Here is a 26,455-nt window from a genome sequence, read left to right on the forward strand (position 1 = left end):
ATGTCCCCCGGGCCAAACACCTGTTATCAACTCATCAATCAGGACGATAGCTCTAAAAACATAGACTACAGGTAAGTTCCTGTTTACAACAACAATGGAAGACAACAAGACAAGCAACAGGCCTGTTTTCAAAAAATTCTATTCGCAAAAACAAAACACTATGATCCATGCTTTCTTTTTGTGTACTATATTGTATTTAGAATATGCTCTGTTCTGATAATCAGTGCAACATTTGGACATGATTTGATGTATTGATTGATTTTACAATGTGGAGAGAAATAGATATCAGTATAAAGTACAACACACTCGAGGGTGTTGCACTTTATATATTCATGTACTTGGCTCTAACAATCTTTGAAAAATCAAAACGAGACTATGTCATTAGAAAGGTGGACATGTTAAAAGTGGATAAGATTGAGTTAAGATTGTGTAACTGGTTCAAAGACAATCACATGTATGCGTTGTTTATAAATCATTAATTCGATTTAAATGTTTCATTTTGCTTAAGATCTGTGGTGTTCTGCTATTTGTGCGTGTGTGTCGTTTCTTGACATAATTGTTCCAGTTTTTGAAATCGTGCTAAGCAAACGTAACAAAAAAGCCTGTAATTATACGCATGTTCCACAGATGCTGGGCCACGCAATGGAGGCCGCGTGTGTCTTTAAGAGGCGTGTTGGAGGAGGTGGAGCTGTGCTCGCGGTGTACGAGCAGCACTCAGCTGATGAGAGCGCTGCCGCTTGCAGGAGACAGGAGACACGAGACAGGATCCATGTCAACAATCATGGCAGGTGCGGGCAACAAAACAATATTTCTAAAATTGTGTTTGCGTTGTTTTGAGGTTGCAGACTAAGTGAAGTTGTGGCAGATTGTAAATGTGTCCTGTGTGGGACTGTTTGTGCTGTGTTTTAGAGGCAGAGACCCGACAGAGGCTGCTGCGCACCGTCAAGAAGGAGGTGGGTGTTTTCAACTCACCACTTATCGCATCGGAAAAACAAACATGTTAGTTTGTATGAAGCTGGACAGTTTCACCCTGCGCACTGATATAATAAGCCTTTTGGTGACACTTGTACTAAACGATCCGTCTATTCCTCATGATGACACCTGAGATAAATGGCTCGGATGCTCTTCTGAATCTCAACCTCTTTGAAAAGATTAGAAAACAAGCCCATTTCAAATAGCAGATTACTAATAGTGTTAAAGTATTTATCTTTTTGTTCTTTATATATCTTCCTCCCTGTTTTGGGTGTTGGTGTTGCAGCTCAGTAATTATACGGGTGGAGAAGCAGCATGAAGGAAACAGATTGTGTTTGTGGTGTTTATGGCAGAGCAAACCATCAGCCTTCTGCCGAGCCATTTGGTTGTTACAGTCAGACACTGTGTGTGTGCGTGTGTGTGTGTGTGTGTGTGTGTGTGTGTGTGTGTGTGTGTGTGTGTGTGAGAGAGAGAGAGAGAGGAATATGGAAGCAGCTCTCGTGGTCTGTTCAGCTGCTCTTCGGCACTGCATGTCACCGATCATCATTTGAGGTTACCGCAGTAAAACAGAAGACCAGAGTTCAGCAGAGATCAAATGAGACGTCGCTACCATTTAGTCTGTCTGACATTCAAACCATGAATGATGTTTCTTCTTAGATATCTTCATCTTTGGGATTTCTCAGAAAGCTTACTGCAGTCTTTTAGGTCCCAACCTTTGGAGAGAGGACATATGGAGCATGAAGATCTCTGACATGTGAAGCCTGTTACATGGGAGCAAATGGTGCTGAGGCTGAGATGCAACGCTCAAATTGCATGAACATCCATTTGGATGAAGAAGAATAATGATTTGTTTACTATTTCTGACATCCGTTTTCTTTGTTTTATCTCAAGAAAACTGCTTAAGATTCACACCAGATATATGATCCTTTTCTGGACCTGATTATTACGGCTTAATATCATCACATGGCCTGCTGAGGGTGCTTACCGTTATTCTAGTAAAACTACCCTATAGCCTTCATCTGATATGAAGTCCAGTACTTTTGTATTGTAGCTGTCAAAGACATTAAAATATTCACGAGTTATTTCTGTAACATTCTTGGTTAACCACTGCAGTTAGGCCAAAGGTCTTGGGTTGCACCGGCTATTCATGAATCCATTACCAAGTTTGTTCTTCATAAGTTATTTCAACCAGCTATTTCACTCTGGTGACATTTACTAAATCTTAATATTGCACCATTCAGGGCTCAACGATAATGTTTTTTTCCCCAATTGCCTGGTTGGGCAAGTGGGTCAGAAATCGATTTTGCAAAATGCTATTTTATAAATATTTCCACCATTATTTAACAGCATATTGATCCTGTGTCACGTCCATTGTGTGGACCATACTCCTTTTACTCTTAATAAACTGCTTAGCTTATAAACTGAACATTAGCAAGCCATTGTTAGCTTTTGCCTGTTGGTTCAGGTAACCTTAGCTACCCAACAGTCACACCTGCCAGATACTGCGCGTTAGTAATAACCAGCTAGTCTGTGTAGTGAAACCTGTTTTAATGTAAGTAGTGTTGTATTCAATTTCCACTTAGTAATCACTTTTGTCATCATCAATTAACTTTGAACTTATGTTTACTTTGTAGTACTGTTGAGGTTTTTGTTTACCTTTGTTTGTCTAGGGAAGGTTTTCGCAAAAGCACTATCCCCTTACCCAACCCTTGCCAACCCTGACCTAACCCTGACCTAACCTTTACCTAACCCTTACCTAACCCTTACCTAACCCTGACCTAACCCTGACCTAACCTTTACCTAACCCTTACCCAACCCTTACCCAACCCTTACCCAACCCTTACCCAACCCTTACCAACCCTGACCTAACCCTGACCTAACCTTTACCTAACCCTGACCTAACCCTTACCTAACCCTTACCCAACCCTTACCCAACCCTTACCCAACCCTTACCCAACCCTTACCCAACCCTTACCCAACCCTTACCCAACCCTGACCTAACCCTGACCTAACCCTGACCTAACCCTGACCTAACCCTGACCTAACCCTTACCCAACCCTTACCTAACCCTGACCTAACCCTTACCCAACCCTTACCTAACCCTTACCTAACCCTGACCTAACCCTGACCTAACCCTGACCTAACCCTGACCTAACCCTTACCCAACCCTGACCTAACCCTGACCTAACCCTTACCTAACCCTGACCTAACCCTTACCCAACCCTTACCTAACCCTTACCTAACCCTTACCTAACCCGGGGTTTCCAGCATCACCTAAACTATTGTACTGCTGTTTGTTTTGTACACTTAAAAACTGAAGTGGTGGAATATTAACAGTAATTCTTTTTTTTTAAAGAATGTTTTAAGATACTCATTTCCTTTTCCTGGCCGGATTCATGCTTGAGGTGCACTTTGTTTAACATCCGTTTGTTAACAGTTGATGGATTTGTTTCATCTCACATTGCTTCATAAATTACAAGACTTTATTTCTGCAAATTAAACAACAATAAAATCTCCTCCTGGATCTTGTGAAAGGAGGAATGAGGAGACTTTGGTCTGATTTGTTTTCCTCCGAGCTCTGTTTGCAGTCTTATCAGTGGAGACCAGACCCTTCTCATAATTAATCCTGCCTCCTGTGTGCTGATATTGCCTTACTAGGATTCACTTACAGTGTACTGTTTACCACAGATGCAACCTGATGGAGTCTGTAGATAGAACAACACAGTATGCTCACTTTATTCACACATAGCACTTCATGAAAATCAGCATTAATCTAGATGGGTTAACAAAGAATTAAAATGTATTAATGAGTTATGAGTCATTCCCCTTTAATGGAAGATGGATGTTGTTTGTACTGTTGTCCCTTCAGTTTATAGTTATTATTACTCTGTGTGGGTTATACCATATGGCGTCTCTATGCTATGTGTTCTCACGCTCCCCTTGTCCAGCTGGTTGTGTGCCACCAGTCTGCTCAGATATACCTGGATGTGGGCCATTATCCAGAGATTGCAGGACGTCTGTAGCAGTGGAATTACCTTCTGGCACACACTGGTTTGAATGAGATCTCCTATTTGCCTTAGCTTTGATACAAAGCACCTCTCAGGCTGTCTCTGTCTCTTTGTGCTGCTCGGGTTGCTTCATAATGCAGGAACACACTGCAGGGAAATCATCAAATATTATTGTTGTCATAGAAACTGATTACACTGACACTATTATACAGCTTGTGAACGTTCTAGGTGAGTGTATTCATAATCAGGTTTTGGTATGGCTGAGACAGGATTACCTAGTGAGTTTATGCACCATTATAATCAAACTGAACTGCAAGGTGCTGTGGGCGTGACAGTTGAGGTAATACTATGCAGCATCCTCGTCCACCTCTACCATGAGGGACGCTGTGTGTGTCATGTTAAAATGATTTCAGTTTGAGACGGAAAGTTCACTCGGGAACTAGGACTGTGACAAAACAATCTCACTGCAAGGTTGAGCCAACATGGGCAGGAAGGCTAGATGAAAGTACACAGAAAAACATGCAAATTGAACATTACACTTCTATGCCAACTGCCATCGGATGAAGAGTATGTTATATGATTGAAAGGTCCAGAACAGCTACTGAATGGACCTTGTGGGGAGCGGTTGTCTTGTCGATTATTCCAGGTGCTATTGTGGTGAAATCATTGCCTTGATGGTTGATCTACATGCGTATCCATTATTAAATTGTTATTCAAATAATATAGTTCAGATTCAACTCTAAATCTCCAGAAGTGGAGCTTTACGCATGTATTAACATACATAACCAATGATGATTTTTCTGTGTTTCCTTCGTCAGTGGCCAAAGAGATGATGAATCATGAAGGGTGGATGTTAATGGATGGGACTTTCTCTCTGACGCTTACTTCTTGGCTCTGCTGTTGCTTCAGCTAATTGGAATACTCTCAAGGTCTTTTATCACTCTGGCTGAGGCCCTCGGGCAACAGTAGTTAGTTCACAGCAGATTCATCGGGCTTTGCTGCTGTAAAAGAGGCATTTAATGGTTGTTGTCACATCACGCACATTGTTGTATCTGTAAATTCTTGTGAATATATATTTTGTGGTGCCATTTTAGTAGATATGGCTACTAAATGTTAAATTCTGTGTAGATTTGTGCTTTACTGATGCCAAAGGAACACACTAGGACTCTTGGTGGCTGGATGAGATGTAAAGCAATGAAAGCACAGAACATCTGGATATTATTAGTTACTGTAGTCAGGGAGCTGCAATAAGGTTTTTGTTTATTTCAGCGATGAATGAATCTTGTTGATGATGCATCTTCTTCGGCGAAAGCGATCCACGGGGAGACATGTGCCGTCTCCATAGAAACCTGCAGGTCGTCTGAGCCTCGACACTCCACCAATGAATTCCTTAGAGGCCTGATCTGTAGCCCAGATGAAAGAGATGAGAACACACAAGGAGTCTGCGCCTTCAAGTTGGCAGCAAATCAATCAGCTTCCTGTATGTCAGATGCACTCATAAAGAAAATTAGGGCCTATAGTCCCGTGTGTGTGTGTGCTTTATATAAGTGTGATTGTGAGTGGAGCGGGTGTACATCACATCAGACTGACAATGACTGCGAACAGGCAACATTTGCATAATGACTGCTGTCTAATTTGTGAATGTATTATTGTCCTTATTATTGGATTGTTTTTCTTATAATAGAGGTCTTTGTCCAACAAAAGTGTGTGTATATATATATATATATATATATATATATATATATATATATATATATATATATATATATATAAATAAAATCATATTTGGGGATTAGTCATCTTGCATTAACAGTGACGGTGCAATCAGTGCTCATTGGGCAGATTTCTTTTCAAGCACCATCACGAAAAAACAAGTTGTTCCGTGCTTCTCTCAATTTCGGACTTACATGTTGGACCATATACTGCTTTTAGGACCAGTGTGTATGATTTTAGGGGATCTATTTGCAGAAATTAAATATAATATTCATATGTTGGTGTATAATCACCTGAAGCTAAGAATCGTGGTGTATTTGTCAGCTCAGAAACAGCCATGTTGCACTGCCATGTTTCTACTGTCGCCCAGAACGGACAAACCAAACACTGGGTCTAGAGAGAGCCTTCCACTACTTTACGTTACCTTAAGGCCAACATCATTCTTTTAAAGGGAGGGGTGATCTGCAACCTCAGCGTTAGGTGCCATTAAATCCTACACACTGGACCTGTAAGTAAAACATCACAGTACATCTTCCACCACTGAAAGTTACAGCAAGTAAACTAGACATTAAGATTATTGCTCTATAAATTTGAGCCGTAGTTGAAAAAAACCTGAAGACAGAACTTTATATCCTGGTAAGTTTTATGATCAAGCTGTAAATATCAAATCGTGAAAACTGATATTGTTAGACAGCTGGCTGCTTCTTGACCACTGAACTGCCTCGCAGGGAACGATTTCTTCACACCACCGAAGAATTGAATCAATGTGCAGATTGAAAAGAAGGATACAATAGAGCAGAGGGAGCGTCCGCCGCTGGAGTCAATAGCTGTGTGTGTGTGTCTGTGTAGAGGGTGAACCTGGCAGTGTAATCGGGTCGTTGTGGACAGACTCATTTCAACAGGAAATTACAGCTACCTGCGTGGCCATGTCCGGAGGTTGCTATTCCCCATGCAGATTGCAGAGCGTTGCCCACACAGGGAGACGTCTCCATAGCCACCAGAGGAGATTGATTTATCAGTTGCTCTGTAGCTGATGTCAGGCCAACGGGGAGAGGGGCACTTTGCCGTGACGATAAAACCTAACTAATGCGCTAATGAGGTACCTTGTGAGCACGTGTGTGACCTCCAATCTTTTTAAGAAGTTGTGTTTCAATGAATAGGATGTCATTAGCCTTTGACATAACAGAATCAATTGCTCCCACTGAGGATACAAACTGTTCAGAAATGGGAGTCTGTGATGGATGAACGCCCCTCCCCTTCCCTTTATTCTCCCACCCCCATTTCCCAGTAGAGGTCCTTGGGATGAAAGCTGGTGACTCATCCACCAATTTAAAATGCATTGTTCCCACTCAGTGTTTTTCTTCCTCTTTACTTTTTAACCCCTGAGCCCGCTCTCATTCCAGCATCTCACCTTATTTTTTTGTAAACGTTTTTATAACTTCTCGTTATTCTCTGAAGTATGTTCTCACCAACTCGCCCCTCACTGACTGTATGCATCACTTGTGGCATGTTAATGAGTGAGTCATCCAGCATCTGGCATGTCATTGACAGGTGAAGCAGATTATGGAGGAAGCCGTCACCAGGAAATTTGTTCACGAAGACAGCAGCCATATCGTGTCCTTTTGTGGTGAGTAACCAACAAACACGGGATGAATCACAAAGCTTTTGCTCCTTTATAACTTCTTCAGCTTGAACAATTCTGCCACACTGAAAAATGCCAGTGTTTCCTTTTTATTCAAATCATTCCTGATATTGTCGATTTTAGTTATTTCTGTCACCTTTATATTGTAGTCTTGAATCTATCACCTTCCATATATAGGTTGCCATTACTACTTTGGTTAGTTTTAACCTCTTGATTTAATTTCTCTACATTAACTGCTTTCTTTAACTTTACACTAATTTCTTTCATTTCTATTGATTTCCATTTCCATCATACATATGTATTTAGCAGTTTAGTAAATGTAAAGTTAGAGGTTTTACTAAATGTTCCAGTTCTCCTAATAGACAGCAATAACCCTGCCATGTGTTTGTGGGAAAGTGTTACGGACTACATAATGTGTCTAGGGGGACACAGCGAGTAACATAACTAGTTTATGCAAAAGCGCTGGTTCTGGGGGTTTACGTGCTCCACTGACGCACTGATGAATCTTAGCTGTGAGTGCTTCAGCCACTAAAAGGGGCGTGGCAGACCTGAAACACAGACTAACAGCTCTCTTCCAACAAGAGGCCAGAGGAAAGTCAGTGGGCGTAACAGAAAGCAAAATGTGTTGGAACAGAACCAAATGCATGTAAACAAAGGGTCAGGAATAGAACACAAATTATTCACATTTACCAACAATCATTTGCATACAGAAGTATTCTTAACACAATATACATGCAGTAGTCTAGAATACCTGGCAACGCCAATCTTAGTCCATCAGAGAGGGTAGAATAAAGTGGTAGTCCTTATTATTGGATTGGTTTTCTTATAATAGAGGTCTTTGTCCAACAAAAAGAACATATTTGCCTCATTACATCTCGAGAAGGAAGTTGAGATTTCACCTGCTTCATTAAAAACAGACAGTCGGCCCAGTGACGTAAAGTCCCACATCTTCAGCATAACTTTTGTACAATCTTATAATCAGTGCGGTATAGAAATAAAGGACATTTAAAGTTCAGTATTTCACCAAATGTTATTGTTCTTGCCTCCAAATGGCACTAACAGAGTGCAGCATGAATCCTGTGAGAAACACGCTGCCCACGTGCAGGCGCTCACACGAGTCAGATGTCTGGCTCAGTCCAGAGCTGTGATCCATAACAAGATATATTTTGGGATTTCAGTGGGAATAAAATTACTTTCATTTAGCAGAAAATTTGATATTTTTACTAACTGGAAGCCATACGTGCAGACTAAGACTTGACAAGTACTTCTTAACTCATGTGAAGACACACACACACACACACACACACACACACACACACACACACACACACAAATATTTCCTTTCATAATGTGAAAAGAATTGACAGGACAGTTCAAATATATATTAAATCAGCATAAGCAAATGATGTTGGACATCTTTCCCATCCAGTTATCAGCTTACCCCAAATCTCTTTTTATGGTTTTACTTTCCTTTGGACGGTAATGAAAATAGTTTGTCACAGACCACAGATTTTGATGAAAGTGTTTTGTTTTGTCCCCATGGCTGTTATGTTTTCGAGTTCGCCGTCCGTCTGTCCGTGCGACACATTGAACGTGATATCTCAGGAACGCCTTCGAGGGAATTTTGTCAAATTTGGCACAAACTTCCACTCCACTTGCACTCAAGGATGAATTGATCATATTTTGGAGGTCAAAGGTCAATGTGACATCACAAATCATGGGTTGTTTTTGTCCATAAGTCAATAATGAATATGATCATTTTTATAATTTCACACAAATGTCTTTGTAAATTGTAACACAAGTGGTTTTATTTTTTTACATCAATCAGTATTGCGGCCATTGTATATGTGCTGTATGTGTTTTTTTAATTCGTGCTTTAAAGTCTGTGTGTCATTATCCTTTGCCTGCGGTGTGGACATTATCCGTTGTATCATCTAACAGCCTGTAATAGCTGGTCAGTCTGAGGCCTGTCTTTCTTCTACTACTATCATATGTCCTCGTGGACAAAAAGAAGTTTAGGATGACCCTCTCATATTTCTATTTTGTTGTCAGCCAGTTTCCGCCTCTCCTGTGATCCTTATAGACAGTGAGTCTTGCGTCCTCTTTCAGCTGCGGTCTGTTTAGAGATGAGAGGGAGTGGAGGATGGGAGAGGAGCTCGGCCAGCTCAACAGGGAGCAATTAGCCTCCATCATCATGGCTACTTTGATGAGGTGCAGGCAGACTCTGAAATGCAGACGCTGTGGAGGGAATGTGTGTCAGAAAGCCACCGTTGACTTGAGTTATGAAGCAATGAAAAGTGGCATAGCAAAGCTGAAGACCACCATACAGTGTAGCTTTATTGATAGATTATAAAATCAGTTCATTTCCTGAATTAAACTGTTTATTCTTGGTTAACAAATTGCACTTTCTTTCTTCCGCCTGTGTGTTAAAGTAAATTTGCGTGTCGCAGCTAAATGACTTGAAGATCGATGAATCAATGTGCTGAAAACTTACAACATGCTTTATGAAGATGCTAAGGTTTGTATGTCATGACAATTTGACCAACTTCGTAGACAAAGGGAGCAAAGTTGTGACTAAAGTTAGACTGGCAGCCTAATCAGTTGAAATTCATCTCACTATAGTTGCAATTTAGACCAGTGATGGTCATGTTTTTAAAGCAGCATTTGACTTATTCATACAATCAAATATAACCATTTATCATAAATGTCATCCCAGTTCAATTCTTTTTTGAATATTCCTATCACATGCTCGACACTACAAGCTCGTAGCTAACGGTGCTAACAGTGCAAACAAACAGTGTTTACCTGAGGGGGAACATGATGGTGGCCGCTGTGCTTCAGTGATGACGCTGTCGTCGGGACGGCTTTATAATCTGTAACCGCCGTATGAGAGCAGCGCAGGCGGCACACTCGAGCCAGTGGGGCACGCTCACATGCACTAATATGCACTAAAAAGCATGCGCGGCTGGCTGGTTGTGTCAACAAAGCAAAGAGAAGCTCGGATAACAAGACACACAGAGGGAGAGCATCTTCATTCTCTGCCCAGATAGCCATTAATCCACTATATCGATAGCAAATAGTTGCTGTTTATTAATGCTCTGGATGTCGTATATTGCTCAATTGAATGATAGAAAAGTAAATATTATTCCATAATATAGATGTATATTAATGTGTATTGGTGGTGAAGCGTCACATATTTCGATCTGCAACTAATGGCTGTTTATTAATCCGCAATCAACTGATTAATCATTCAGTCTATGAAACAAGCAAATGATCACAAATCAGAAGCTGTGATCACTAATTGTGTGTTTCTTTTAAATGTATTTAAAATGATATTAGATAAAGAACACAAATGATAAATTGACCAAAAACAACATTAGATAATGTTTCTATGGATCCACTTCTTGACTTTTCTTTTCAGCATTGTCGATGTTAAGACTGTTTGTTCCTGTGGCTGCTGTGAGAGGAGTGTTACTCTCTGTCACTGTCTAACAGTCTTTTAATGCACTCAGTTGCCACAGATACAGGATGGTTAGAGGCAATTTACCATTTTCAGCTGTTTTTACTGCGGAGGACCACACAAAGGACTGATCCAACATGCATGATCTCATGTTCTTGTCACTGCTGTTTATGATTGTTGTTGCGGGAACTTGGGTCGGATCACACATTTCATTTTACAGAACACCTGTTCTATCTCCCTGCCTTGTGTCTCATACTGAACACTTCTTTTTGACACATGGGAATTCTCTGTATAGCTGGTAGATAGACAGTAAGGAGTTGCTTTTTTTTGCTCTTTTGCCATCTGAGACTAATTAACAAAATCAATGAGACTAATGATGATGAACTGTATTTGGAGACCTTTTAATGTTAAAGGGTAACGTGTGCTGACATTTAGCTTCTTGCTCTTATAATGATGTGGGGGGGGGGAAACAGCAGCGAAATGAAGGAAGAGAGAGAGAAGGAAGCAGAAATTGACATATTTTGACAAAAAGTGAAAGTTGACGGCTGTGATGACACTTGTATCGTCCTGGTAGAAGCTGTTAACAGAGATGGTGGTAACAGCAGTGACACAGATGTGCTGAGCGATATGATAAAGGGCGGGATGGAAGCTGTGTTTGAAGGAGTGAGGATGATGGAGACAGAGAGAGATCGTGATGCTGATGAGCCTCCCCCCCCCCGCCCGTCTCTCCACGGCTCCATCAACAGGGGTTCCCATGGCAACACCAGCCTTCCCCCTGACCCCATGTGAACAGAGCCACAGGATTAGTCCTGAAAGACGACTCAAATGTCAACACAGCTCCAGGTGCTGCCACGAAGGCATGAGAGGGAAGAGGGCTGTCTGCTTTTGTACACGTGTCACTGTCATCGACTCGTGTGTCCATTACAGCTTATTGGATGAATATAGTTCATGCAAAGATGATTATGTGAAAACCTGAATTTGTTAAAATGTTTCTTTTCTCCATCCAGCAAATCCATTTAAGAGATATGCAGTCTTTAACCCTGAAAAAACACGTCTCCTGAAAATGTAGCAGAAGGGTTTGATTATGTATTGAGCACAAACACAACACACATTTTCACCTGTTGCCACAAGCTTAATTTCATATTTAAATGCACAGTGTCGACCGATATTATGTAGGCTTAATATAAACACCATATTAAACACATAAATACAGAAGATAGTCACTGTGCAGAATTGCAGGTGGTGAAGAAACTCATTTGACATCTGAAATGTTGTTGCTTTTGTGCCCAGGATTCCCTGGAAAGTGCGTCGACACCGAGTTGATTATCCCGGCAAAATAAAGTTAATTGAATTGAAGTGGATGTATGACATGACATGTCTGCCAAATATTCCGTGCCACAAAACTTCTGGATAACGTATTGACACCAATTAGTATTTTTGTCACAACATATGAAGCGCTAATATCCCAAAATTGCATTTCTTTTAAAATCCAATTTTAAGTGATTTGAAGTTTTACAAATGAAAGCTGTACTTTCAAAATATTTTTTATGTTGACAATTGGTGAATTTACTGTTATGTAAAAGCTCCATGGCATCTTTCAGCTGAGCGAGATATTTTTCGGTGACGACTAAAACGGAGCTCAAAGGAGAGACTGAGGAGTCTGCTGTCCTTTGATATGCTCTTCCTGCATATAATATTAGCAAAGCGCACTTTGGTAAAGAGGATATCTTTTTTTCTTTTGTTTAATCATATGTTTGTGTCCACACAGCTGCAGTGGAGGCATGTGTTCTGCACGGGCTGAGACGGCGAGCAGCTGGCTTTCTGCGTAGCAACAAGATAGCAGCACTCTTCATGAAGGTGGGAAAGAGCTTCGTTCCAGCTGAGGAGCTGTGTAGGAAGGCCCAGGAGCTGGAGCAGGTCATCGAGACAAAGTGAGAGACGCACACGTCCCGGCTCGTTGTCACACATCACAGCAGACTTCAAAGCTCACGTACATCAAAGCCTGGTGTGAGCGAAAGCGCTGAAAACAAACGGCTGTCTGCTTACTTGAAGGGCAATTTTTTGCTATGAAAAGCCTCTAAATAATTCATGTATTTGAGCTTTTATGAATCATGAATCACTGATGCCATTAGCACCAAGCAGATGCAGTTTTACTCAATGGAATTCTAAACCGTGTTATACTTGTATTGTTTATATTGAAACCTGTGAATCACCTCCTCCTGCAGACGAAGTCAAAGCTTGCAAAGTCAGGACAGCCTTCGCAAGATGCCCCGACTGCCCGGTCTCAGCCCGCAGGGAGTCAAGAACCTGTGGATTCGCACGGCTCTATTTGAGAAGGTGTTGGACAAGATTGTCCTCTACCTGGTGGAGAACAGCAGGTACGTTGAGAACGGTCAATGAAACAAACGGCTGTTTCTGTTCCAAGAACTCTATGTCTCCTCAAAACCACCCTTTCACGTTTGTCTTACAGTAAATACTACGAGAAAGAGGCTGTTCTAATGGACCCTGTGGACGGACCTATCCTTGCCTCTTTGTTAGGTAATTATGTGTGACATTGTGAGCATTTGTTGTCTTTTAATGTTGTCATCTTGCATTATGTGCCACACTCTGTTTGGGCTCATGCTCTTTATTTTTTCAGTACAAAAGCTTGTTCCTGGACCAGTATCCTATACAGGGACATTGTGGTGCCCTTTTTTTCATTTGTACGAATGCTGCGTTCACATGGAATCAGGCAGACTCCAGACGGACCACACCCTCTGGACGGCATCAGAAGAACAAACAAACAAAACGTGTGTCGATATATTGCTATGGTGATGGAATAAAATGTATTAAATTAAATCTCTTTATGTAATTATTGCAGTAATGCATGTCGCTACAAATAGCTGCTTTCTCATCATATTCTAGTACAAACTTAACAAACATTCTCCTTGGGTAAGGGAGCTACGTCCATCTGTTTGTACATTTGCTTGCGGAGGATGGCGATAAGTTAGAATATTTTAACTTTGGACTGCTGTCTACCGTTACTGTTGCCAGTATTCTCTGCCAGCCTCACCTAATTTTACTGTCCTGCTCTCGTGCACTTAAATATCGGTTTGCCGACTGCCTGATTCCATGTGGGTGAAGCATAATAGCCAGTCCCTCCTGTACTTCAGTCTTTGTTTCTGCACTTGACCACAGGCTAACTAGTAGAAGTCTGTCCTGCTGCAACAGGGACCTGATCCCTCACCAGCTTCCCACCAGTGAACACTGACACAGTTTTTTGAGGCCGAGCCAGAAGCATTGCTTTTGGTGCTGAATGTGGCCAATCTGATCAATTTGACCTGTACCTTTCAGATTATGCAGGTAGAATGTTGTACCCTAATGCAGTGATTCCCGACCAAGAGAGTTACAAGATAACTCGAGGGCTCGTGAGTTTATGAACAAGACAGGAAAGCAGAAAAAACATATTTCTGCCACACAAAATTCGGTTTATATATATATATATATATATATATATATATTTTTTTTTTTTTTTTTTTTTTTTTGTTTCACCAAAACAACATTGTCTATTTGAGAAACATCATCTCTATTTGAACTAGCCATTACCTCTCAACTTATGCAACTTGTAACGCAGGGTCACAAAGGGATAAAACGTATTTTAAGGGTTTCAAGCCAAACGGGTTGGTAGCTGCTGCTCTAAACTATCATAATATTCTTTGAACCTTTATGGTGGATCAAAAGGGAGCTCATCTGAGGCTTCTTACAATACATGACTGAAAAATCTACCTTTTTAGTACAAAAATGTATCCCTTCTCTTACTCTATGTTTGAGTGTGCTCATTGATGTTCAGGATAATCCGGTGCTGATCACTGGTTAGTGAAATCTTATACCTCGTGTCTGCTCGATGTAACTGTTCACCTTCACTCGACAGTTGGACCTTGTGCTTTGGAGTACACAAAGATGAAGACAGCCGACCACTTCTGGACAGACCCGTCTGCTGACGAGTTGGTGCAACGACATCGTATCCATGGTGGCCACTGCAGACAGGATTCTCCCACTAAGAGGCCCGCACTGTGTGTGAGTATTAAGACTGGTAATACAGTAGATGAACATGCAGAATTAGTGCCAGGCTCGTTTTAGTTTATCGCACACGTCGAGCTGGCAGAGTTTTAGTGTGACCAGTTTCATTCCCTCCTGAGATCTCATCTGATTAAAGAGGACCTGCTAAGATTAGTGCATAAAGTGAAGTAGCGTGTCCCAGGAGAAAGAACAAAGTGTATCTGAGACCTTCATGTTAAATGTTCAGGTTACCAGTGAACCAGGTCAACTCATCTATCTCACAGCACCACAATGCTCTTTACAGTTGCTTGATGCTGTCTATTTGTATCTGTGTATGTTCCAAACAAAAGCATTCAAGTCATTGGCATCAGCAACACGGGGGGATGCATGCATTGGTGCACATGAATGAATCTCATATTTCTATTATCTTGAGTCATGTGAAAACGAAATGTTCTTCATTGAAAATGGCTGTGCTGTGACTGGCCAGCTGTAATTAATTCTGCAAAGATAGTCACCCGTCTACGATGTTTGTTATCTGATCTGATGTATTTTGTGTCTGTGTTGTGCAGATCCAGAAGCGGCACTCCAGCAGCAGCATGGATGAACGCCCTACCCCCTCGCCATCAGCTCGTGAATATGTGGAGTCGCTGCATCAAAACAGCAGAGTGACCCTCCTGTTTGGCAAAAACAACGTGCTTGTACAACCGGTAACTGTCTGATGCCTCTTTTTCACTCTTGGCTGTATGGCTATGACAACCCCAGAAATATATACATATATCAATTTAAGAGCTACAAGTTTACAGAAGATAATAAAATATTTCTCCACGCTGTCTGCCACTGTCTGCCGCAACAACGTTTTATAAACAGACTGACAATAATTCTGTCTGACATTTTATAGAAATGTCACAGCTAAAAAAGTGTCATTAACACCAGAGGAATACTTATTTGCAAGTTAAAGCCATGAACAAAATACGAGTTTGCATTTTGTATTGTCATCCCATACATTTCAGAACACTGTATAAGACCCTGATATGCTCCCAGGTTAATAAGACCAAACTGTAAAATGTAAATACATGCACGTGACGGCCGTACTTAGCATTTTCTTCGTCCTCGCGGTTGTTTCAGAGGGACGACATGGAGGCTATCCCAGGTTACCTCTCTCTGCACCAGAATGCTGACCTCATGACCCTGAAGTGGACACCCAACCAGCTCATGAACGGCTCTGTTGCAGACTTGGACTACGAACACAGGTGCAAAATGATCCAGCTGCAAAATGGATCACGATTATGGCGATTGTGTCTGTCTACAGAGCCTGTGATGATATTAGCAATCCTTCTCATATAAGAATATCTAACGTGTAAACACTCGCCGTTTATCGTAACATCTTTTATCAGCTGTTCGTGTAACACTCGGGTGTTACTGAATAATGCAGCGTGTTTGTGGGGGGCTCAGTATGCAGAGTCAATGCTGCTGATCTGATGAGGCTTATTTTGAGCACTCCAGCAGATGGTTTATTGACTGTCAGACATCTCTCAAACCCGCAAACTGTGTTATGTTCCTGTGCCTGTGCATGATTCGTCTCACCAAAAAAATGTATTGTTGCATTCGTCCACTCTGCTCCTGCTCGTCTGTGCGCACTCTCCCGACTACTCTTTTTATTTGCCATACAATTAATTGTCCTTGAGATTTTAACTTCGATTGATATTCCCTGTGGATTTGCTTTTCCCTTTTAGCTGGTGATCCACGCGTTGTGCTCAGACGAGTGTGGGGCGCTATTTTATTGACTATGTATTCGATTAATGTTTTTCAGTGTATACTGGGATTATGCCATGACCATCCCTCTGGCGGAGATAGTTTACTTGCACTGTCATCAACAAGGTGGGTCCTCACAAACCTTTACAGCACAATTCTGACTCTGTGTTTGCGTGTAATTTCTGCCTTTTCTATTTGTTATAACTGTCTGCAATTACACACAGCTGTCTAATAATATGGCATCATGAATAATTCAACTGAGAAAACATCTCCTGCAGTTGACAGCGGGGGGACGGTGGTGCTGGTCAGTCAGGATGGGATACAGAGACCTCCACTTCGCTTCCCCAGAGGAGGCCACTTGCTCCAGTTCCTCTCCTGCCTGGAGAATGGCCTGCTTCCCCACGGCCAGCTGGACCCTCCACTCTGGTCCCAGAGGGGAAAGGTCAGCATTTGAGGGTTTTTTTCCTTTGGGGTCCCTCCCTGGCTTCACATCCAGAGCATAAATTACACATGTCAGCCATTCTTCAAGAAAAAAATCACTAAAATGCTAAATCACCCCTATCTGATCAATAAATCCCGAAAAAACCACATTTAGAAACAGATGCACTTCGTTGTTGTGATATTGGTTGGAGTGACACTAATGAATGCGAGACTTAATGTTCCCTCTGCATCACCACACAAAAAGTGTCTTCTTGAATGGATGTTTTTGATTGGACTGTGAGTAGCATTGTGTGAGCAGCTAAACAGAATAATGAAAACCACCCACGCATGCTCAAACACTATTAATAAGCTGAAGCATGCAGACACTCATCATCTTTAATTCACATGGATGGTTTAGCTCGGCTCTAATGGTTGAGGCATTTTGGTTGTTGGCATTAGTTTAATATCAGTTGTATTCTCATTGCAGGGGAAGGTGTTTCCCAAGCTGCGTAACAGGGTTCCTCAGGGTTCTGGATCCTCAGACTCGGTCTCGGATAAGGAGGAGGACGAGGCCACAGACTATGTCTTCCGCATCCTCTTTCCAAACAGCCAATCAGAGTTTGGTGAGATTCCTTCCAGAGAAGCAAATAAATATGATCAGCACCCACGAGCCTCTCCAAATTGTTGTATTTTCATGAAAATGCTACTCGTTGTTTGTTACAGTAACTGTAACCCATCCTCCCCACCTGACTTCCTCCCTCTCCCTTCAACTGAGTGGACAGTCGTCCTCCAAAACAGGGATGCTGGTTGTACCCAAGAGGTCCTGCAGCTGTCCTGAAGAATCCCCCTCCCTCACAGGACGCGGGTGTAACGCTGTCGCACCTCGGCTCGTCTGTCGGCTTGCTTTAACTCTCTGCATCTGAAATCCTCCTGACCTGTCCTGCGCCTCTGGCAAAGTTTATTGATGTGCATTGTTATTAAAGCCCCTCCCACTCCCTGCCGCCTTGTGGCATCCCTTTTTACTGCATTACAGCGCAGTGACCTTTTAACAGCCAATGGGTGGATAACTGATTGATCGAATATGGCTCGTGGCGTATCGCTCAATCGATCTATCTCTCTATAGTATTGTTATAGAATATGACAGCTTCATGCTTTCAAATTGTGCATCGATTCCAGATTGCATGAATGTTTTGTTTCCATGCTTTATCTTTGCTCCAACAGGAATCAAGCACAAACTAATTGTACCCTGAAGCGCTTTCAGCAGATCACAATTGATGAGCATAATTCTGCTGATGCAAAAAGCGTTTCCAGCTGTGTTTAAATCTTCTAAGTGCAGATGTAATTGTTGTTGAAAGCCTCTGTAGCATAATGCTTTTTAAGTGACAGTGATTGTTTGTGTGTGCGTGCATGTTGCAGTGACTCCTCCAGACTTGATGGATCAGGGAGCTACAATGTGGCATCCCACTTTCAGGAAGTCCTCGTGTTCCTCTTGTTCTCAGGGGAGCTTCTCTGATGGGGCGACGCCCAAGGGGTGCAACCATGAGAGGTTAGACATAAGCACGCGTCAAGCTCGACTGAGTTGTGCTGACAGAGAAGCTGCTGAAGACACGAAGTAACAAACCTGACATCCCTCAGTGCCGACCAGAAATCCTCAACAATGGAGACGAAACTGAGAAAGGAGCAAAGATACAACTTTGCAATTACCCAGGAAGACAATTATCTGACATTTACCTCTCTGACATGAGAATGTGTTTGGAAAATGAGGTGATAAGCGAGGCTGATAAGATGGTTGAAGGCTATGAAACAAAGGCAAGCCTCCGGGCCAATTTGTTCTATATGTCAGGTCATCATTTGAATGATAAAAGGTTAGACCCAACACTGTAATAAACTCTACATTAGACACATTATCTCAGGACAATGTGAGTAACTTCTCATGTTTGATGATTGTCCTTTAAGGAAAGAGAAGAGAACAGTGAGTCCTCGACATAAGGCCCTGTGCTGTATCTTCCTGCAGGGCTCCTCTGAAGCTGCTGTGCGACAACATGAAGAATCAGATCATCTCTCGGGCGTTTTATGGCTGTAAGTGATTCCTTAATATTTACCCTGAAAATCCGGAAATATTAGCATCGATTCACATTCACTTGGAAAATGTGTTGGAGGTAGTAGTACGTAATATCCTCATTTCAATTATCACCACCATCTGCAGAGCCATTCAGTAATGAACTGTATTGTCAACCAGGGTTGGCATACTGCCGTCACCTGTCCACCGTGCGTACACACCTCTCTGCTCTCGTCAATCACACCATTGTGGCGCCCGAGGTGCCGTGCGATGCCTACAAAGGGCTCACTACGGATGTGTGGCAGACCTTCCTCCAGGACTGCACGGTAAGCATCGCTGGTGTCGCAGCACTGCAACCCAAACCTCACATTGCTGCAGACACTATGCTGTGTGCACATACACACACACACATGCAAGTCCACTCCCAGGCTCTGTCTTTCACTCCGTCAGTCTTCTGTCTCATCCATATTCATCCTCCGCTAACCATTAGTCTCACAGCAGTGTGCATGGAGCGAGACTAATGGCCCCGTCAGTCTAAAGTCCACATTAATATGGACATCAGTTACATTTACCTAATGCCATGGAGGGTTTGAACTGAACATAAAAAAAGGATTTTACATGTTTTGGAAGCAAATATTTGTCTTAAAACTAGTTTGTTTTTTGGGAATAACTCTAATGTCACATTTGATTATCTTAGCCATCGCAAGAGTGACTCAGTTAACTGACCGTAGAAACAGTAGTTTAACCCTTTAAACACTTAATTAAACAAAAGATTAGTGGTTGGGTAACAGTGGTCAACAGTTGCTTTTAAACTGGATTTAACTTACATTAGATTTTTATTTATCTTCCTGTGAAGTAAATTCAAAATACTGAGCACATACATACTGTGTAATCACACACACAGATGCACCAGTGCATGTAATCTTTACCATCTACCAACCTCTCCTGCAATAGTCATTACCTGCATTCACAGTAAAAGCTGCCATGAGGCTACCATGTTGGTAATGCTGTTGTTCTGAAGCACTATTGAATGTTTTAAACATGCAGATAGTGATAATTGTACTTTTAATGAAGGGGCAAATACAAAGATTGATAAAAAATAGATTTTTTAAGTAATTTTATCTTTTGTCTTCAGGCATACGATGAGAAGGAGCTGCTTCGTCTGGTCTACTTCGGTGGTGTGGACGCCTCGCTGCGTAAAGAGGTGTGGCCTTTTCTGCTGGGTCATTACCAGTTTGGAATGTCAGAAGCTGAGAGGAAAGAGGTTTGTAGTTTGCTCGATTATGGCTTTGCGTTCAAAGTATTTTCAACCTGAACCACTGACCCTTGATGGCTCCACCCCTCACCGCAGGTGGACGAACAGGTCCGAGTGTGCTACCAACAGACCATGCGTGAGTGGCTCGGCTGTGAGGAGATTGTCCGCCAGCGGGAGAAGGAGCAGCACGCTGCTGCATTAGCAAAGTGCTCCTCAGTAGCGAGCATGGACAGCTCCAGTCAGAAGATGATCCACCACAACTCCACTGTCAGCAATGAGGTGACGCAGTAATGCTCACTTGTATTCACAGTTAGCAAATAAATGTGTCCAATTTTACAAGTAAAGGTCTGTTTACTAGTTACGGCAGTACAGTTGCATAACTGTTGGGCAGCTGTCCGTAGCTCGTAGATGCATATCAGTAAAACATATTTTTATATAATAATATATTGGTCTGAATGTCTTTATTACCCAGTCCCCCCAGAGCTCAGACAGGCAGAGTCTGGCTCGCCTGCAGAGTGACTCCAGTAGCAGCACACAGGTATCAAATACTCACCATATTACAGCCTGCATAGCCTTTTAAAATGGTCTTTCATGCAAACTGAATGACTCTTCTGTTCGACTTTTTAGACTTCTAATGTCCTGATCCTAAAGTAATGCATATGATCTCAAGCAATACTCCTTATCCCTGCATTCTCTCCCTTGGTAGTTCTTCACATCCTCCCATTCCTTCCCCTGGAGTAGCCTGCTTCCCTTTGGCTTGTTCTTTCAGGTGTTTGAGTCCGTTGAGGAGGTTGATCAGATCGAGACGGAGCCCAAGAGCGAGGAGGCCAAACAGGTGCCAAAGATACCCAATGGAGCTCTGCAGAATGGGATAAACTCTCCTGACTCCGGACATCCCTCCTCCCGCAACTTCTCAGCCACTTCCGGCCTGTCGGAAGGCTCACTCAGCACAGAGGACAGCACTGTACCTGATACAATCCCGAGATCTGCAGCTGTTCCTCAGGCACCACAGAGCCCAGTCAAACCTGCAGGGGTAGAAAGGGAATGTCCGACAGATGAGATGGACAGCCAAGTGAGCGGTAAAGGGAAGAACAAAGAGGAGGAGGAGGAGAAAGCAGCTGATGTGTCCAAATCTGAAGAAAATACCAAGCCTGAGGAGCTGGTGAAGGCCAACAAAGACACAAGTCTGCAACCCAAAACACAAGAAACTGTTGAGGAGTCTGGAGCCATTCAAACAGAGTGGCCCAAGTGTGAAAATAAAGATGCACTGGCAGACATTAAAGGAGTTACATCTGTGGAGTCAGGGGAAACAGAAAAAGAAGTGCCTGATGAGGATACTATGATGGTGTCAGCAGCTGCTACGGGATCAAAAGGAGAACTTGTTGACCAAAGTCTTAAAAAAGCAGCAGAAGTGAGTATTGAAGAAACTTCAAAGCGTAAGAAATCTGCAGAAACAAATGTAGAAAAGACGAATGAAACGGACGGATCAAAGTCAAGTAAACCACAAGAAGTTTTATTGGCAGATTGGAGAGAGAATATATCCATTGATCACAAGACTCCTGAAGTTGAAAAGAACCTCATTTTCTCAGCCGACACTGGGGTCTCGAGACCAAGAGAGGCCTACTTTGCCTCCCAGACAGACGAAGCTCAGATTATGACTGAATCCGATGAGTCTCCCTCAGCCATAGAGATGGAGGAGATCCCAACAGCCAAAGTTTCCATGATGCCTTTGAGCAGAAAGGGATGCTGTAAAGCAACGTCTTTCTCTGAGGACTCAGCCCCCCACATAGCGCTCAGGCAGGAGGACGAGCAGGTGAAGCGCAGTGCAGACAGCACAAAGCCCATCCTGTGTTTGGAGCCAGAGATGGAGAGCCTTTACCCCAACTTTGACTCTCTGGCCGAGTCTGGAGACACCAAGAATGAAGCCACCGCTCAAGAATCTGCTGGGAGTACCTTCTCTGTATGCACATGGATTTCTTTGAGTGTTTCGATGAATTTAAGCTAGGGCAATACAACACTATTATGAGCTTGATTTAACTATTCATTTATTGTTTGTTTGTTTCAGCAAGAGCTGTTGGACTTGTATACATTAAATCTGCACCGCATTGAAAAGGATGTCCAGCGCTGTGACCGAAACTATTGGTACTTCACTCCTGCCAACCTGGAGAAACTGCGCAACATCATGTGCAGGTAAAACACTGACAGCATCAGGGATGCAATAAAGAGTGTGAACATGATACTTTTACCCATCTTCATATAAATGGCTTATCTAACTTTCAGGGTTTATGGTTTGAATGCAAATGTTCTAATGATTGTTTGGATTACAAAAATGCCCCCATCTTCATACCACTAAATCATAACCTTTCACTGCTTGTCTTCTTCTTATAAGTGCTCCATAAATACAACTTCAAAGGATAAGACTGGCAAAATATGAAATAAATATATATATATATAAAACAAACTGATCCTAATAACAAGTATTTTCTGTGTAGCTAAAGCCTGATACGGCGTATTGCTCTGTACCCGAGACCTCCGTTGTTGTACCAAAACAGTTAAAGACACAATGATGAGCACACTGTCACACTGCGTGACATTTTGAGTCCATCCCCAACACACCTTCCTGCTGTAAGTACTCAGTAGAGCTCCAAATGTGTGTCAATTCACAGCTGAAATTAATCCCCATCAAGGAGGAACATTCGCTAAATTTACAGAGTATGGCTGTTAAGGGACAATACATCGCCTTTTCTTTTTTTACATTTGAAACTATATGTGTGACCTGTTTTTAAAGATGTAGGCCTTCAGTAGGAACAAATGGTCTTGGGGCTGAGTGCCACAGACAGGCTAGGGGAGTCAGAAGGTAATGAGAGACAGAATAACACATTGTTGGTTTGGGTCTTTTCATAGGATTTGTTGACAGTAAGAAAAAATATAAATACAATGCCAGACTTTCCTTTTCACAGTAATAAATAATAGGAAAAAATTAGTACCTCTAAAATATCATATTTACTCCTTCGAGAAGCCTACTCATTTTGCACTTCAGGAGTACTTGAATTTTATTGTGAAAAACGAATGTTCAACAGCATTGATGAAAAATGTGGAAATAGCTCGAAATCCTGAGCAGCGTGTGAGTGGCAGATAAAAACAGCTGAAGACACTTTAGTTCACTTCTCTCGGTTGCATGTTTACAGCTATATCTGGAGGCACCTTGACATCGGTTACGTACAGGGCATGTGTGATCTGCTGGCTCCACTTCTCGTCATTCTGGATGATGGTGAGTCAACACAGAATCACTCCTCTTCTGACATTTGGTGTATTTTTATAGTTGTTGATGGAACAACAGAGGACAGTTTGCCCACTCACTTGCTCGCCCCAGCTTCCTCGCTCTGTTTCCTTTTTTCTCAGAGGCCATGGCCTTCAGCTGCTTCACTGAGCTCATGAAGAGAATGAATCAAAACTTTCCACACGGCGGCGCTATGGATACTCACTTCGCCAACATGCGCTCTCTAATCCAGGTAACGCAGTACTAGCAAAGCCTTTACAGATACTGTAGCAGTCAGGCATCACGAAATCCATTCATTACCAACAAACCCTTTCCTCCGACACCAGTCTCTCTTTGTGTTGTGCTGAATCTCCTCTGATCTCCTCTCTCTCTGTAGATCCTGGATTCTGAGCAGTTTGAGCTCATGCACCAGAACGGAGACTACACCCACTTCTACTTCTGCTACCGCTGGTTTCTCCTCGACTTCAAGCGAGGTAAAGTGACGGCGTGGTGCAAAAGAGTTTTGCCAAAAAGAGGAGTAGCTGATTCACTCCTCTTTAAGCTCCGTTGGTGGATAGTCACATTCCACTTGGCAGATCGGTAACAAGACATTTAGTTATTATCAAGACTTGGAAAGGATTTTCAAGACAGCTGCATAGATAGTTTCTTTAGTTATTCAGACTCAAATGGCTTGTTTTGTCACCTGGGTATCTCAGTATAACCTCCCTGCGAACACCTGCTTCCAATCTTATCTCTCTCTCTCTGCCGATAACTCCCCTTCCTGCAAACTCTGACTCCCATCCGAGCCCTCAAACACTGATTCAGACTCGACTCCCGTTTCTTTATGTGATTTGTGTTCCAGAGCTGGTGTACGATGACGTGTTTGCAGTGTGGGAAACGATCTGGGCAGCCAAGTGTGTCTCTTCTAGTCACTTTGTCCTCTTCATTGCCCTGGCGCTGGTGGAGATCTACAGGGACATAATCCTGGAGAACAACATGGATTTTACTGACATCATTAAGTTCTTCAATGGTAAAATACGTCACTTTACAGCTGACGTTCATATAAATATCTCCTCGTCCCTGTTAAAGGTGCCCTCGACTGATATCAGACATTACAGATCAGTATTACTGGTCACGAGTAATTCTGTTCGGCCTGCCAAAACAGTTGTGCAATGTCTTCTGTGACTGTGAACATTTTCTATGTGTGGAATGCAGCAAAGACAAGCTATCAAGTTGCATTATGGGAATTGTAGAACCCAACATTGGAAGAGCCTGACTTAAACTAGGAACTAAAAGTCAGAATACTGTGTGTTGTCTTCTGCTGCACCAATTTGTTTCCCATTCTTTTAAAAATCTGTCTTTTGCAAGTCGTCCAGCATTAAGAGCATGATAATGGAACTAAGATGCCCTTGAGCACAAGACCAGACCTATTTAAATACCAATTTGTAACATGAAAGGAAACAGTCATAGGTCTGGATCCAGGCTACAACTAATTTATGGACGAGCTATACTAAATATCTAGAGTTATTGAATGTCAAATAGCAACCTACGATGAAATGATTTACAAGCTGCTAGCTGTTACACGTCTGTTCAGATGTTCTCCAGACATTTTAGTCAATAATATCGGCCATTTGTGTTTTTTTGTCTTTCAGAAATGGCTGAGCACCACAACATAAAGAAGATCTTGACCATGGCCAGAGATCTGGTGTGCAAGGTGCAAATTCTTATAGAGAACAAGTGATTGTGCTCTTTGTCTCCTTCTTCCTTCCAAGTAAAGTGTGACCGGCTGTAGCAGCACAAGATTCAAATACACCTGAGCACACATGCTCTCTCTCTCTCTCTCACACACACACACACACACACACACACACACACACACACACACACACACACACGATACAACGCCTTTTCAACCACAGTTTGTTGCTATGAGCCTTATTCACTGTATCCACAATGTTGTTTGTGTTGTCAACAGATGTATGAGAATATTGTGCTTCATATTTGTCAGTATGTTAAAGTGAAAAAAAAAAGTATCTGAAAAAGCTTTTCTTTATTTTCTAAATACATCTGCCAGAAATTCCGTATGTGTCGATTTTGATATAATAATGGTCTTAGTTGCACATTTCAATCCAAATTCTATGCCAGAATTCCACCAGAGACTATATTTATGCAAAGAATACATTGTGATGATAGTTTATAACAATTATTTCAATGGTCAAGTCAACAAGATGATACTTTAAATATACCAGAAAGCGATCCCCTTATTCCTATCGCTTGATGAAGGACAGAATGTCAGCAGACTTTTCATTTTGCTTAAGTGCAACACCCCAAAATTAAATGGCTTTCTACTGATGACAGAACTCTGGCTTGTAGTCCAAAATGAAACTTAAACTACATTCCTGTTTTCACAAACAACATTAAGAATAATTTAGGGTTTAGCACCATGTCAGTGATTTAGCATCCAACAGTGTTTAAAATGTTTTAATTGAACTGCCTCGTCTGCCAAATATTGTCTTTATTTGTTATGTGTGTATTGTACTGTACTGAGAGATGGATGTGTTTAACTTATGAGGTTTATAATATGTGAAATCCTAACCTAATATTTAAGTGACCTACGGATGTCTGTGTGGAGATTTAAGCCTGATTTGATAGCCTCTTAAATTATGTTTCCTTATCCAGTGAACCTCTAGATATTTTGTAAATTGTGCAGTTTACTCACCTTGTCTTGTATTGTCTGGCGCCTTTTTGTTGAATTAAATGTTGAATGTGACTATGAATTTGGAAGATGAGATGAGATGCTGAAAACAGTTAGTCAGTGATCAAATTAAATGTTTTTTGGCGCCACGTTGATGAGATTCTTTAGTGTGAGAGTGACTT

General features: G+C 42.0%; 1 protein-coding gene across 1 annotated transcript; it reads left to right on the forward strand.

The window, feature by feature from the left end:
• Positions 1-25,344, forward strand: sgsm1a (small G protein signaling modulator 1a; the record flags this gene model as incomplete). Its single annotated transcript, XM_079270778.1, has 26 exons — positions 1-71; positions 628-788; positions 910-953; positions 7,245-7,320; positions 12,564-12,726; positions 13,021-13,173; positions 13,266-13,333; positions 14,706-14,851; positions 15,403-15,540; positions 15,959-16,083; positions 16,644-16,711; positions 16,864-17,027; positions 17,493-17,628; positions 18,422-18,551; positions 19,020-19,084; positions 19,245-19,390; positions 20,200-20,328; positions 20,416-20,598; positions 20,792-20,857; positions 21,026-22,279; positions 22,385-22,509; positions 23,508-23,590; positions 23,722-23,831; positions 23,976-24,072; positions 24,441-24,608; positions 25,231-25,344. The coding sequence occupies 26 exons, from the start codon at positions 1-3 to the stop codon at positions 25,317-25,319; spliced, it is 4,158 nt and encodes a 1,385-aa protein (XP_079126904.1). The 3' UTR covers positions 25,320-25,344.
• Positions 25,345-26,455: the final 1,111 nt, after the last annotated feature.

Source organism: Melanostigma gelatinosum (assembly GCF_949748355.1).
Source record: "Melanostigma gelatinosum genome assembly, chromosome: 6".
Lineage (NCBI taxonomy): Eukaryota > Metazoa > Chordata > Actinopteri > Perciformes > Zoarcidae > Melanostigma > Melanostigma gelatinosum.